Source organism: Python bivittatus, unplaced genomic scaffold (genome assembly GCF_059951505.1).
Source record: "Python bivittatus isolate LINGU-HERP-01145 unplaced genomic scaffold, Pbiv_v1 ctg000480_np1212, whole genome shotgun sequence".
NCBI lineage: Eukaryota > Metazoa > Chordata > Lepidosauria > Squamata > Pythonidae > Python > Python bivittatus.
Window position 1 is genome coordinate 76,195,056 of NW_028277075.1, and position 15,033 is coordinate 76,210,088.

Genomic DNA, 15,033 nt, shown 5'->3' on the forward strand with positions numbered 1-15,033 from the left:
AGTGGCCTAGCAATAGGATAGATTCTTTCCAGCTCCTCCCTTTCCTTTGGTTGTTCATTTTACTGGCTATTTGGGTCTGAACTTCCACCTTTGGCCCTTCCAGGCCACAATTCTTCAGTCCATTAGCTATTAACTTGGCTTGCCAAGTAACAGGCCTTCTGTACTGGGAGGGTAAAGACATGAATAAGCAGGGATGAAAGCAGAGAAAAGGAAAGAAGCATTTTTTGGATATTTGCTCGCTGTCCTAAAATAGAAACCATGTCAATGTATGCAATTCATAAGTTACTATATTGTTCATTGTTTATTACGTTGAGCTAAAACTTAGTAGAAGTGGAGAGAAAACAAGAATTGTCTGGGTGAAAAATAGCTTAATTTACCTAGCTGAGACTGACTGGCATTTCTGTGGACATTTCAGCTTTCCTGGGCTGATAGTAGGATTCAAGAGATGAGCAAACCTTGGGGATTTGATCTTCAGACTGAATCAGAAACTCTAATTATTGTATCACAGCAGCCTTTACATTTATATTTCTTCTTTCAACCATTTTTAAAGCCCTGCAGTCCCCTTTCCAAGTTATCTAAGATAATCAGCCTCGGTGTGATGTGATAGCTGCATTGCCATTAACCTCATCTATCATACGTACACTTTGCAGTCCACTACATGGGCTGCACCTCCTTTTTGTTTATTTTCAATATTCATATATAACCCAATACCCATAGGTTGTTTGTTTTATCAATTTGCAATAAAAGTAAAACACATTTTTAAAAGACTAACATACAATAAAACTAAGGGAAATCCAACACTAGAGAATACTGTAATGTTGGATTTGGTAATAGTTATGCATGCCTTAGTTACTGTACATTTCATTTTGATTATTGCAAGATTTTCTACATGGTATGCACAGAAGTTGCAAATGGCATAAAATAGGGCAGCTATACTGTTAACTGGTGCAGGTTACTAGTATTTTATGATGTCCATATTAAAAGATCCGCACAACTTACTTAGTCTTACCCAAGAATAAATTGTTAACTTTTTGAAGTCCTATGTATTTGAGGGTCTGGGTATCTGAGAAATCACCTCTCTCCTTACAAACCTGTCCAAATATTAAAATCTGCAGGAGATCTCTGTTTGGAAAATTCCCCCCATCCCTGGTATTTCAGTGATCCATTGAATTAACACCTGCAAGGATCTTCTTGTGCATTGCTTTCAAACATTAGAAGGTTGTACTCTCCTCTTCCCTTCCAACCAGAGCAAGATGTACCCCCATTGCCAGGCTTTTATTGTTAATAACTTTAAATCTTATTATTTTTGTATTTTGCATTTTAGTTGTTGTTATCCGTGAGTATTCAAGTGAATAGGAAGGTGAATATAAATTGAATAAGATTGACAAATAAAAAGAACCAAGCTAGAGTTCTAAATTGTGTCTGGTACAATAAAGAACTGGAGGAACAGACAACCTATTGTATTGTATTGCCCAATACAAACATGGGCATCTGCAGGCAAATAGTGAGTTTGAATAACATCATCACACAAATGCAGTTTGTGTCAGACGTTGGGACGCAAGTATATGACAGTGGCATTTGCATCATCACACATGTGTAATTTTGGCATGGTTGTGATTTACTATGGACACTGCTGAATAAAATATGAGAGTACACTAGCAAATCAACATTCAGTCTCAGGTGGAGCCAGATGTATCCCCCCACCTAAATAAATGTTAATTGAGGGGGAGGTAGTGCTCTTGTATCCAGTAGGCCTTCTGATCTGACCTGAGTAAGCTCTTGGTTTACTGGTTGACGATGACATGATGCTACGTCCCTACATGGAGAAATGCAGCCTTGCTGTAAATATCCACCCATTTCTAGCTTAGATTTTTGTAGTGTGTTATATATGGACTGGATTTGAAAATGGACTGATAACTTCAATAGCTAACTGGAAGTATCTGCTATGGTTTTGTTGTGTTAGCACTGTACCATTTTCACTAGCTTTTGGTTCATTTCTGAGTCCAACTGAAATTGCTTATCTCTTGAAGCCTACTTACTTGAAGGATCATCTACCCTCTATATTCCTGCATCATGGTGTTCTCTAGCTGCCTCTGTCAAATGAAGTGTGGTGGATAGCTATTTAACAGAATGCCTTTCCAGTGCTGGCATGTCATTTTCAAACAAGCTTGCACAATTGCTCTTCACAAGTTGATTCAAAACCCTGCCTTAGGACTTTGTTCTTTTCTTACATTCTGGTTCTGACTCTACACAGCCATATGTTCTGTAACACAAAGAAAGCCCAGTCTCCAGAGTGGTATAGATATTCCATTGCCTCCTCAAGATGGCATTACAGCAATAAAAATCATACTGTAATGTTCTGTTTATTGATATTTTTGAACCTATTCAAAGATTAGTAGATGATTCTCCATCAGACACAAGTATCCTCGCTCGTGGCTTTATAGATCAGGGTGATTTTTTTTTTTTTTTTTTTGTCCCTTTAAGTCAATCTTGACTCTTGGCAACTGCCTGAAGAAGTCCCTGCAGTTTTCCTGGCAAGATTTCAGAAATGGTTTGCCCTTGCCTGCTTCCTAAGGCTGAGAGACAGTGACTGGCCCAAGGTTACCCAGCTGACTTTGTGCTTAAGGTGGGATTAGAACACAGTCTCCCAGTTTCTAGCCTGATGCCTTAACCACTACACCAAACTGGCTCTTAGTTCTTTTACTTAAGAGCCAAAACTGGCATGGAGAGAAAATAACTTTGTAGTGCACAATTATGACTATTCAAAGAGGCACTTTGTCCCCTTGCATCTGCTCCCCAAATCCACCAAGCAACCCACAGATTGTCAAAGTCTTGGCATGATTGCTTAATAACCCTTGTGAGGTCATCTGGGACTATATGTGCATGTCTAGAACTTGTGGAAGCATTTTCTGGACAAGAATACACATGCCCAGAATATTATGGGAGGTAACTAAATCTCACTAAACCTTTGAATAGCTTTGAGGCACAGATCTAGAGGGCTACTTTACTTCCATATGTCTTAGTATAGATGTGTGTGTACACAAAATGGACTAGGGTGAAGATACCAGGTACACTCTTCTGCCGCTGTTAGAGGGCTAGAAGTTATAGGAAGTGCTATAAAGTGTAGGCTACTCAAGAGTATAACATTCAGAAGTAACATCACCGAGCTATACATACCTGTTGGAGTGTCCAGTTGGAAGAGAAGAATGGCTAATTCAGACAACCATGCATAGTGAGGTATCATGGACTTCACAGTACTGAGTAGCAGGCTGGGCTAAATGAACTATATTTATCTTCTAATGTTTACCTTATTTGATATCTGTGGCTATAGTATATCTATTTTTTCAAGAGCTACTAGTCTCAAGGCCTTGGGAGGACCTCTGATCCCTTTCATTCCAAGAAGTGATGGTAAAGTAAGTAGGTCTGTAAAATATACCAGGCATGTAAGGATGCAGGGAAAAGACAAATGTTGAAATCACCAGCTACACAATATATAAATGAATGACTTCAGATAAAATGCCCTTCAGTGTGCTGCAAAGTAACAGATATTACATACAAAAAGCAAAGAAGGCAGAATTGAGATTGTCAGAGCTTGCTGCTTTTGAAGAAGCAAGAACATGTCATCCTTTTTGCATATCTTGGTGCCAGATGACTGTTGGAGAAGGGATATGTTACCTTGAAAAGACCTTACAAGTGAATAGAGATAGGGTATATGTAATTAGCCACAGCTTTTAATCTCAGCCTCTACTTGCACCCATGGGTTATCCACACTAATAAGATCTTTTGTCCAAACATTTGAAATGCCTTAAATACAAGCTTCCTAAAATCTGAAGGTTAAATCAGCCCTACTCTACAGATCCCATGCTCCATTTCATATCACAGAAGAGAAAGCAGCTGAAGGTTTGGTATTGGAAACAAAAAAAGAGACAGGAACACATAAATACCTTTATTAGAAGAGATCCCTTCTACAAATTATAGTGAAAAACTACAGCAGAAAAGTGTTGGAAGAAATTGGGGTAAGACAGCCTTTCCTACTCAGGTATCCTCCACATAATTTGAATTACCACTCTCAACATCCCCCCAGACATTAGCCATGCTAACTGGGGATCACAGAAAGTAGTAATCTAACCTATCTGGAGGAAGTCTGCTTACAAAAGGCACATATAAGAAAAGGGTGCCATCCTTCTACCTGCTTCAGTCACAAAAAGTGAAGGAGGCAGTCAAGCACTCTTCAACAAGACCAGGGATACCAAAATATCCTTAGTCCTCCATACCCTAATTAACAGTTCCCGAGCCTTCCCTCAGCAAGCGGCATCCCATCCTACTTCATCCCATGTAACAGCTCAAGAAAATCCCAGTTGAGACCTGCATGGCTTTCAGAACACAAGGGACAGACACAGGCCAAGAACATGAATAATGAGTTGACATGCTTGTTCATTATGTAGCAATCACTGGATAACCTGAATTGTGTAGAGTTGCTGCTATTCACCCCCATGGTAGTGAGACCCCATAGAGCATTGCTGAGAAGCGTGCCTGGCAAATTGCTCCACAAGTACCGCTAAGCTGGGACGATCCATGGTGCCTGATGCAAGCAGTCCTGATATATATGTCCTCACCCGATTCAGCAAGAAGGACTCAGACCAGCCTCCAATGTAAGTAACTGGCTTATATGAAGTGGAAGAAGGGTATATTAGATTTTGAGCTCACTGTTTCAGTCTTCACCCTGTCCCAGTCTTAATATTTCAGATGAGATGCATTCTTCCAATAAACTCCTTGCAGCTTTTTAAGCATCACTGTCACTTTGGGGGAAGAAAAAGGTCTTGAAGTCAAATCAAAAAAGGTGAGCGAGTTAACATTTGCTGGAATGCAGGGTACCAAGCACTTCATTTCCATCTCTAGCCTTTCCTGCCTTGTGCCCTATGTCTCTGATGCACCAAAGCATTTCTTATCAAGGTGTCCACCCCCTATGTCTAAGGTATGTTCTTCTCTCCAACCTTAGCTAGGAAACATAAAAGTTTTGAACCTGCCAAGCTCCAAGGAAGCCTGCCAAGGACACTGCTGCAATGCTAGAGGTTCTGGCCAGTCTTTGCAATTAGGAGACAAACGAAGGGGTCTATCCCAGCATGAGCTGCTGGAGCAACAGGCAAGTCCAAAGCGAGTTGACTGTTGAGCAAAGCGGGTGCAAGCTGTGTGGTTGGCTGTCATACAGGAAGTGGGCTGATGGCAATGTGGGCAAAGTGAGGAGCTGATGGGGGCTGGTGAATAAGATAATGCCTTAAGGACTTTCCCCCAGAGATAGAGCATTGTAACTGAAACCCTACTGATTTCTCTCTGCTGCTGTTCATCTTGAAAGGTTTGATTCTCCACTCTGGGCCATGAAGGAAAATGTGGTGGCTCTTGTTTGCAATCCATATTCTGGGCTGAAGAGGGAAGAGGTAGACATGAAACCAGAGCATCTCTGGTGCTGGTAAAAGCAGTAGGACTAGACCTTTTCACATGGACAGTGTGATGCATCACTGCAGCAGAAGCAAATACAGCAGCAACACCTGTCAGATACACCACACCAAGAATGCACGCCAGCTGTAGAAGGAAAAAAAAAAAGAGAAACCAGATTATGCACTGTGTCTTTAGTCTCAGAAATGGAGCAATCCACTGGATCAGAATATATTGCCTGTGTCAGCCTGACCAGGCAGACCAGACAAGAAACATGACCAGATAAGCTAATTCTACTTTACTGTAAAGCTACATTAACAGAAACTTGCAAGTCTGAAAGTATTGTTCTCCCGCTGTCTCCTTTACACCCAGAGAAACTGAGCCTCTTGCCCCTCCCACTATCCAGCTGCAGGCTATGCTATCTCTTACCTGACCATTCCCTAGTCAGCATCTCTTCACTCCATCTCCCAAGGTCTTTCACATACCATTACAGTCTGCTAAGAACTCCAACTACATATCCCCCTCCCTTTCACATGCAGAAGACTATGGATTTGTAAACTGATAAAGGAAAAAAACTTCCATTATCTAGCAAAGTCAAGTTGGACAAATGCTGCTAGATATGCTAGTTTTTGTGTATTTATTGCAGAGTTCACACATGGCATACTAAACCATAATGTGGCTTTGACTTTGTTTGGTTTTGACTTTTGAGGGTGTATGAATACAGCCACTGTTTAATTTAATATTAAATTATTATTATTTAATAATATTAAATGATTTAATATTAAACTATTATTACTTATTTAATAAATCTTCATTGAACAAAACATCATTTAGTACAATGTGCAAATTAGTGGAGTGTTTTAACCACTCCACTGTGGATTTTGTTGCTTTATAAGTTTTCAATTTCTTTTATCTTTCTGCATTAAGCCACTTTAAGGGTTTCTAAGTTGAAAAATGGTGTAGAAAGTTAGTAAAATCAACAGGTGAAATAAGACAGAGAATTATCAAATTCTACCTAGTAAAAATCAGGACTGGAATACCCAACTTCTTTGGACCAGTCAGCACATGTGACATTTTGAGAGTATCTAATAGCTATTCAAAGAAAGTAGAAGGAACCTTGCCCTTGAAGGGTGCAGACAGTCACAGAACCCTAATTCAGCAAAAGGCAATTGGTGAGGTTGCTGTCTCTCTGACACCCCCTCCCCCCCCGCAATTAATATCAATTCCCAATTTCTCTTTGTCTTCTTTTTTGGGCAGTCGGGCAGCTAGCAAAACAAGCATTGGGTATTGCAACCTATCACTTTTATCCCTAGGAGGCATGCCAGGGATCTCAGAATTAGGATCTCTCTCTTCTTTGCATACCGCATCCTAAATAGCCTGTTGACTTGTTCCTAATTTTATCTACCTCATTTACAACCATCCTGTTCTCTTTGTCACTCCATTTCTTCAGTTTAGGCAATTTGGTTCCTACCTTGGCCACCTGCTGGTAGAATTGACCCAAAGCCTGTCGCCACAAAGTTTGCTCCAATAAAACACACAGATCAGTGTAGGTGAACCAGCCACGTTTAATACCCTGCTTCTCAGCCACACTGTAGGAACAAAAAAAGTGCAAAGCCTTTACTCAAGAACATCCCTTCATTGATCTTGATTTCTGGCATCATCAGACCTACATGAACAAACCCCTTCCTTGTTGTATTACAATGGCAGAAATATTCATGCTGTCTCCAGGATCTGATTCACTGCTGGCTCTAATGAAAGCCCATTGATATAGCAACAGATCTAATCAATTTACAGTGCCAGTCAGTAAGATAACATCCCCCCCTCCCCACTCCAGTGAAACTTGAAGAATAAGAGTCTTCTTTTGAAGGGACTTTCAAAGCTGAGTAGCTCACATGGATAGTGCTTTCACTTTTAGAACTAAACAGATTCTGTTCCCAAAAGTAAGGAAACATTTATGTTGCTGTGTTCTGCTACATTGTGAAGTCACATGTGGAAAGACAGAAGACTGGCTGAACAGCCCCACATCCACTGGTCCTGGAATTATTCAAATAATGACTTAATCAAGATCTTGCAGTCTATCTATGGATATGGCAGAGCCTACAGGGAGTCATTTTCTGATCATATTCAGCCCATCTGGGATGGAAAGTAATTATTTCCCCAACCCACCCAAAGAACTTCTTCTTTGCCAGCCATAGGATGCTAGCATCTTGATCAAAAACACCTACCGTCCTTCCAGCCAGCTGAGCACTTCAAAAAACTCCTTAGGATCTGTAAAAAGGGTCCAGTCCTGTACATAGGGAAAGAATGATTGAACTGTGAACCAAAATTGTTTTCCTATCGCCTTATTTATGAGACATGGCTTCAACTTTTATGTGAATAATGCATGAAATATAGGCGGGAAGGGCTGAATGATGCTCCATGCTAACTACATTTAACTGTAAGAAAATTCCCCACATTCTGTTGGGGTAGCGTCACATGGCAGCCATAGGTAGTGCTTTTATTTCTCTCACTGGACAATCTCCATCAACTTTTCAACTGCAGCAGTCATGATGCCCTGCTCACAGAATGCCCTCCTATTTCAAGTGGAAGAGAAATCCCTTAAGTCTTGCAGACGTCTGGCTAAAGCCATTCATTTCACCAGTGTTTTAATGGATTATTTTGACTTGCTGGAATTTTGTTTTAAACAATACTGTCTGCTTGACAATTACTGTTATCTCTTTGGATTGTTGATATTGTTGTTGTTGCAAGCGTTCGGAGTTTTATGGTTTCATTCATTCATGAATTCACTTGTTTATGTGTTGCTAACTGAAATCTATATTATTTTGCATTTTAACAACATAAAACCCAACCTCTTTTATTCAATCCTTGTTATAATAACAGTTAAAACTCCTATAGATTGCCACTCTTACAGCACACACATCTTCTATGCCCTTTTAGCCCACTGATTTCTCTGAACTTTGGCTGACAGTAACAAAGATTTGTGCATCTCCCTCACATGACACATCTTTAGAAGTCTTACAATGGCACGGAGGAAATTCATCTCCAGCATGTTCATAGTCTGTACGTCCACCTTGCCTGCAGCGCCCCATTCATCATTGAATACCTCTTCCTCTTCTCCTTCATCATATAGGTACTTGCTGGCAACCATCTGAAAGCAACAGGAGGAGGGGCTGCATATAAAACACTGATCACTGTACTCTGCTTTTGTATAGGAATGGGTTAGAGAAATGCCAATCTTCCCAATTTCTAAGATTGGAAGTAAATCCCACCCACAACTTCCAAATTCTCAGATATTCTGAGAAGTGAAATAGAGGGAGAGTTTTATAGTACAGATTTTAAAGTCAGTGTGAAAAATTCAATGCCAAAGGTTAGGTGAGGGAGACACATTCACAAAAGTAAATATCAGCAGCTAGACAGATAAAATGTGTGATTGACCTGAAGCTAGAAAGATTAAGGGGATGGTGGCAGGGAGCTTATGGCAGGACATCAGGAATGTATTATCAAATGAGAAAATATGGAAGTGGCACAATGACAGATAAACATGGGGAAAAAGAGCAATGTTCAAAAGCAGATACATAGCACCAACTGATTTAAAGTTTATATATCAATAGATATGTTGTTCAATAGGTATCACACAAATAACTTCAGTAATGCTTAAAAATCAACCTACAATATTTTGAAGCTCAATATTTTCCATAAATAGTTTCAGGATCCAAGACAAGTTTTCAGCTTTTTTAAAAACATCATACAGTATTTTTATCAACTAAGCTACCACATAATCGTGGTGAGAATGTTGTAAAATGATGGGGTCTGGAAGGGTCAAGGCAGCTTGTAGTACAGCCACAAAAACCTGAACATTTTTTCATAGCATTACAGTTGTAAGCTTCTTGGGAAGAGGCTCATTATAAAGTACATACATCTTTTATATTCTAAGATGATTAAACATGTGGATAGTTATATAAACACACACATACCCTCACAAACACAAGCATTTTGTTTTGCTTGCCTGTATCACAGCCCAACTACTCACCATGGAAATCAAGAAAAGGTCAGAGGATGAGATTTGCTGTAGGTATTCAGGATTACGGTGCCGAAGTCGCTCAATGTAAACTAGGGCCAACATCATGGAGCAGGGAGAAATACAAGCCTCCCTAAAAGAAGCAGCATACAGTATTGAAAAATCTTCTCCCACAGGACTCAAAGAGAGCCCTGCCTTGAGGCCCACTCATATATTGTTTATTGGCTTCCTATAATTGGCCACCTTTGGAATAGAAGGGCTCTTTGTTCTGAACCAGTGTGCATCCTCTTATGTTTCAAACAAGTGCCTGCAAGGTGTTGCAGCAAGTATAGAAGAACTGGTTTGCCTTCTTGGAGATTCCAAGAGCAACAGGAAAAATCTCTTAGGATTATATCCACAGCAGCACTTTTTCCATGACCTCTGACTAAAAATCTGTGGCAAGGCCTACTTTTTACCTTCTGATCTGATTTCAAGCAGAAATTTCTAAACAGAACTCTCTTATAGTAATTTAACTATAATTAATTCTTAATTATAAAACAATTATTCATAATTATAAGTAGCTAACTTACAACATCTCTTTCTATCCATTCTTTCCCCACAACAAGAAAGTATCTTCCCCCAGAGCAGTATTAGCTCAAAACAAATATAAAAAGATACAACTCAGTCCAAAAAAGAGTAAATTATGAATCCAAAGGAGCAGAAGGGGAATTGGGGCATACCGGGAGACATGAGAAACATATTTCTTTTGAAGCCTCCTAATTGGACTAGGAGCAGCTTTCTGAAGTAGTTCAACAGCAATATCTAGGACAGAGAAAATAGCTGAGATCAATGCAATGCAAGGAGAGACTTGTCCTCAAGCCAAGGCAATTCCTTGCCCAAATTTCCCTATAGCACAATGGAACCTAATATCCCTTTCTGGAACATTGTCTGTGTGTGTGTGTGTGTGTTGTATCCCACTTGACCAAAATAACTGTTCAGGAATGGGAAACCAGAAATGCTGAGAAAGTATTCAAAACAGCCTGTCTCACACTCAGAGTAGCGCTTTCACACTTGGAGGTGGGGGTGACAATCTGCAAAATTTCACACTCAAAATATTTTAGAACAAACCATTTTGCGCCTTTGTTCCACCTGATTTCCCTCAACACCCTCTCAGACATAAGAGAGTTACAGGGCAGATGTGTTGCCAAAGAGGGGAGAAGGCAAGGAAGAAAAAAACTTTTCAGGGCCAACAGGACAAGCAGAGAGACCCCCTCCACTATAGATTTGGCTAGCTAGAAACATGTATTTCTGAGATTTATTTTCTCTCTTTCCAACCCTTTGTTTTTGAATGTATTTGTCTGTTTATATCTTAATTGGATCTAGCTGTGAAGTACTGTATGTTCGCAAAAGTTCTCTTACATACCCAACTCCTTTCTGGGATGTTTAAGTAGCCCAGTAATGCTGACAAATGAGTAACGCAGGGTGAGAATTCATTTACTCTTTTAAAACCAAGCAGGAATATGGCAGGATAGATTATATAACCAACTGGGTGTGTATGTGAAGATAAGCCACAGTCCTATTTTCAATAGTTTGTAATTTTCTCCAGCATTTTACTTTTCCCTCCCTTAAACCTCCCCTGGGGCCAGGTACAAAATTTCAGAACCAAACTCACCTGCAACTGGACTTGAGAGGTTATCAAGGGCACTGTCTTTATCCCAGCCATAGTAAAGTCGTTTACGTACACGATCACTCAACTGTTGGTGCTTGGGAAGAAACTGAAAGAAGAAACCCATAACACTGCAGTACACAAACACACCATCCTTCTCCCCAATCCAATCACAAACAAATGAAGATCTCAGTTCAATACATAAACATGTCCTAACCACCTGTAGGAATATTAGAAACAACTTTCATCTAGTGAGTTCTGCTAGATCTACATACCAAGCACCAAGGTATGTAAAATTGTACCTTAAGGGTCTTTTCAAAACTTCCAAGGTGCAATTTCCAAAACTTTCATATATCCTTTCCATCATGTGGTATCTCTAATCTAATTAATAATCCATTAAATCCAAACCATTATGTAAAGTTGCTTTTTTTTCAATTATCATATTCATATATATTCCTCAGCCTGGTTTACATATTGCTTTAAGCCATAGTTTTTTAACCCTTTATTTATTAGGTCAATATTTATTTATTTTTGTACATTTATATCCAGGGTAACCCTAGTGGCTCTAGGTAGCTTACAGTCATTTAACATTCATAACATTTACAGTGAAAACAATAAAACCAAAATAATAAAATTTCCCCAAAACCTGAGTAAAATTTTAAGCCCCCTCTGAAACTGTAACAAGGAAGGAGTCAGACTTAATTCCAATGGCAAATTGTTCCATAATAGAAATTCCCACAGAAAAGGCAGAATTAATGGCTGATGCTAAAACATCAGTGAGTGGCATGACCTGCAAAAGTGCCCTGTTGAGGACCTAAGAGCCTAGTTTACACCAAACTAGATTTCACTGTATCTATATTCACTGCATTTACTGTACCTCTTCATACTTTTCTACCCTTGTGAAACATTCTTTTCAGATTATATAAATATTTTACCTTTTATAAAACTTTCTTGCTTCTACCATGTCTATGCACCACTTCCTAAATTGCCTTTTCTTTAAATTTTTCAACTATCTTTTTTGAGAATCTCATGAATTCTACCCAATCACAAATATCTTGGTCTTCGCTTTGCTCTCAGCCCAATGCAACAGCAAAATTGTGTGTGTGTGTGTGCGCGCGCGCATGTATGCATGCGCGCATGCACACATTTTTTAATTCTAATTAAATTACTTCTGAGGCTGCTCTCCCTAGCCTTGGTTCTCAGCTTGACCTTTCATTTTTCTGGATATCTCTCTTCTCTCTACATCTCTGAAGTTTGGATTTTAAAAGATCAAAATATTTTTTTTCCCAAAAAAGAAAAAGCTGGTGCATGCATAGAGAGAAGCATATCTCCAGTTTGAGATCAAGATGTGTATTCAAAATATCTGCAGTTGACATGACATGCAGCTGAAAATCTGGAGTACTGTGGCAGCGAGAGGCTTGATGGGGCAACCTTCGCAATACATTCACATCGAATTAACTTAGTACATCAGTGAATACTTTCTGACATACATTTTGGTCCTTTCATTTATTATTAAACTTATACCTTCACTTCCATATATGTACTCCTTAGCTCCACTTGACAAGATCAGATAACTTTCACTCAGATCAATTATATACTTCCCCTTTTTTCTTAGTTTCACAAACACATACCATACCTATTTTTTTCTCTTTCAGTGCACACTCTATAATTTCTTCCTCTTTAAGTTTCAAGTTGCAATCCTCCGTATACCATGGTCATCACCAAATAGGTCCATAGATATTTACCAAGATAACCTTGATCATATAATTTTTTTTTTAATACAGACAAGTGGTAGACCAGGTCACCAGCTTTAGTTGTGTACCTCAAGTGTTCCCTGCTTATTGGTCAGTTTTAGCACATTTTGGGTACACACCGCAACTACAGACAAAACTTGCATGCAAACCAGAATATCTAATCTAGAGATTATTGTAATAGCCAACGTATGACTATAATACACTTTCTATTGCACAGAATGGGAAGAATAGAGAAGCAAGCATATATAAAAACACATTTCCAACCAGTTTTTCTATAACTTTTGAAGGTAAATATTGAGCCAGCCCTGTTCTACTCTCCTCAACTTCACCAATTTCCAGCAATTTCTGTAAAATGAGCATTAAAGCAAAGGTTCACCATCTAGGGCCCTAGACTCTAGTGTTTTAGGAGGCCTACTAAAGCTTTGATGCAGCCTCAGGAGTCTTCCAAAAGTTATTAAATTGTAATTTTTGGTGTGGCAGGATGGGAAAATGTTCAAATATAGTACATGAGTGGAGAATAATCATATTAAGTAAGTTTAATTTTAATTGAATCTAAATGTAAATTAAATTCAAGGGAAATCAGTGTTTGACTTGGTCATATCCAATATGACAAAGTCCAGGTCCAAGAAAAAGTCTCTTCACTTCACTTCTTTAGCATGGAAGTCTGCATCATGAGAATGTTAATACATGCAAACAAGCTAATAAGCCCTTTCATGCATGGGGAGGTTTGCCCTTCCCTATTTGTCAGTGCCTTTTTTACTGGCAATGCAATTTCAATTTTGTTAAGAAAACGGGGCACAAAGCAACTTAGTTTCCCTAGTATTTTGTGCTAACAACTGATTCATGTCCTGCTTGGAAACACAAAACGTTATTAAGGTAACTTCTGCACTAATGATTTACAGCATCTTCTAGAATCATCCAGACCATCAAAATAACAGTAATGAGAACAGGCTTTTATTGTTTCACCAATGATTAGATCTAGGTGATCATATGAAGATGTGGAAGATGTCATAGTGAAGAACTGGCAAAGCCTTTGTTTCCACAACAGAATGTCCTTGTTTCTAAACCCCTCAGGAGCTTAGCCCTTGTTATACTTTTGTCTGATTATAATTTATATTTTTTCTTTGTTTTCTTTTGATCTCTTATTTCTGTCATCAGGATTTGCAATCTTATTTCCTCAGAACAAGGAGGCAAATATTCAGTCTCAGAAATGGTAAGGGATGTCATAAATTCACACCCCAAAGTGATTTTTTTTTAAAGGAATGGATCACTAATACAGAAAGATTATTGTAGGAAGAAATGTAAGCTGGGCCGAAGGAAGAAAGGGGTCTGCTGGTAGATCTCGGGCCGAACTGCAGCAGTTTAGTAAAGATTTCCCATTCTCAGTTCTAACAATAAAAACAACTGACACGTCTTTCTGCCTGAATTAAAAGCAAGGACGCGTCAGAGACCGATTATCGATCGGTAAAGAAAGGCAGCGACGCACGGGACGGACAGGAGAGCCGGATGACTGAATGACAAGCAGAGGACGCGACCATTCAAAGCAAGAACCAGCTTTGGCAGACGGGGGTGGGTTGGACGAGAGTGACGAGGACAACTCACCGTGAACTCCTGGAAGCCGCTCAGGGAGAAAGCGCCCTCCTCGTCCAGAAGAAGCTTGTCCAGGTCCATCCCGACTGAGGAGCGCAAAGAGGTGTCGGGCGAGGCTTCCGAGGCGACTCCCTGTTTCGAGCGGAGCGGCGATGGGAGTCGGTCGCTGCGGGGCCTGGCTGCCCCCGCCTCCGGACCCGAGCTGCCCAGCGATCAGGCAGCTCCTGGCTTTGCTGCGCCTCCGAAAAGAAGGAACCGAGGCCCGGCGCAGCTTCTCGCCTTCCTGTTCCGCTGGCTGGGGCGGGCGAGGAGGCGGTCTTTCTCGGCCGCCCTTCCAGCCAGCAAGACAGACATAAAAGGCTGGGCGGACCGCTTGGAGGATGAGGTTATGGAGCGCTTGACGCTGTAATTCCACCTCAGGTCCAGATTCGCCGGGGAGGGACGGATCGTGCCTTTGGAAAGGGAAGCTAAGCGGCTTCTCTTGAAAGCCTTGGCGCAGCGTGGAATTAATTAGCCCAGAGTCAGGGGCATACGGGGGAAGACAGCTACCCCCCACCCTCCGCCAGAGGACAGTAGTCTCAATCCGGAATAGA

General features: G+C 40.2%; 1 protein-coding gene across 1 annotated transcript; it reads right to left on the bottom strand.

Moving 5' to 3' along the window:
* Nucleotides 1-3,919: 3,919 nt before the first annotated feature.
* On the bottom strand, nucleotides 3,920-14,805 carry CNPPD1 (cyclin Pas1/PHO80 domain containing 1). The gene is made up of 8 exons (XM_007419824.4): nucleotides 14,453-14,805; nucleotides 11,103-11,205; nucleotides 10,171-10,252; nucleotides 9,464-9,584; nucleotides 8,453-8,581; nucleotides 7,659-7,720; nucleotides 6,905-7,022; nucleotides 3,920-5,580 (listed from the first exon to the last, which is right to left on the bottom strand). The coding sequence occupies exons 1-8, from the start codon at nucleotides 14,519-14,521 to the stop codon at nucleotides 4,996-4,998; spliced, it is 1,269 nt and encodes a 422-aa protein (XP_007419886.1). The 5' UTR covers nucleotides 14,522-14,805; the 3' UTR covers nucleotides 3,920-4,995.
* Between the last annotated feature and the right edge of the window lie 228 nt (nucleotides 14,806-15,033).

What these genes read in the sequence shown, in the direction of transcription:
- CNPPD1 (XM_007419824.4), bottom strand. Translation starts at nt 14,521, where the DNA reads ATGGACCTGGACAAGCTTCTTCTGGACGAGGAGGGCGCTTTCTCCCTG. An exon ending in CCTCTCAAGTCCAGTTGCAG is followed by an intron (nt 10,253 to 11,102) that starts GTGAGTTTGGTT and finishes TCTCTGTCCTAG; the next exon opens with ATATTGCTGTTGAACTACTT. An exon ending in TCTACCAGCAGGTGGCCAAG is followed by an intron (nt 5,581 to 6,904) that starts GTAGGAACCAAA and finishes TTCCTTCTACAG; the next exon opens with CTGGCGTGCATTCTTGGTGT.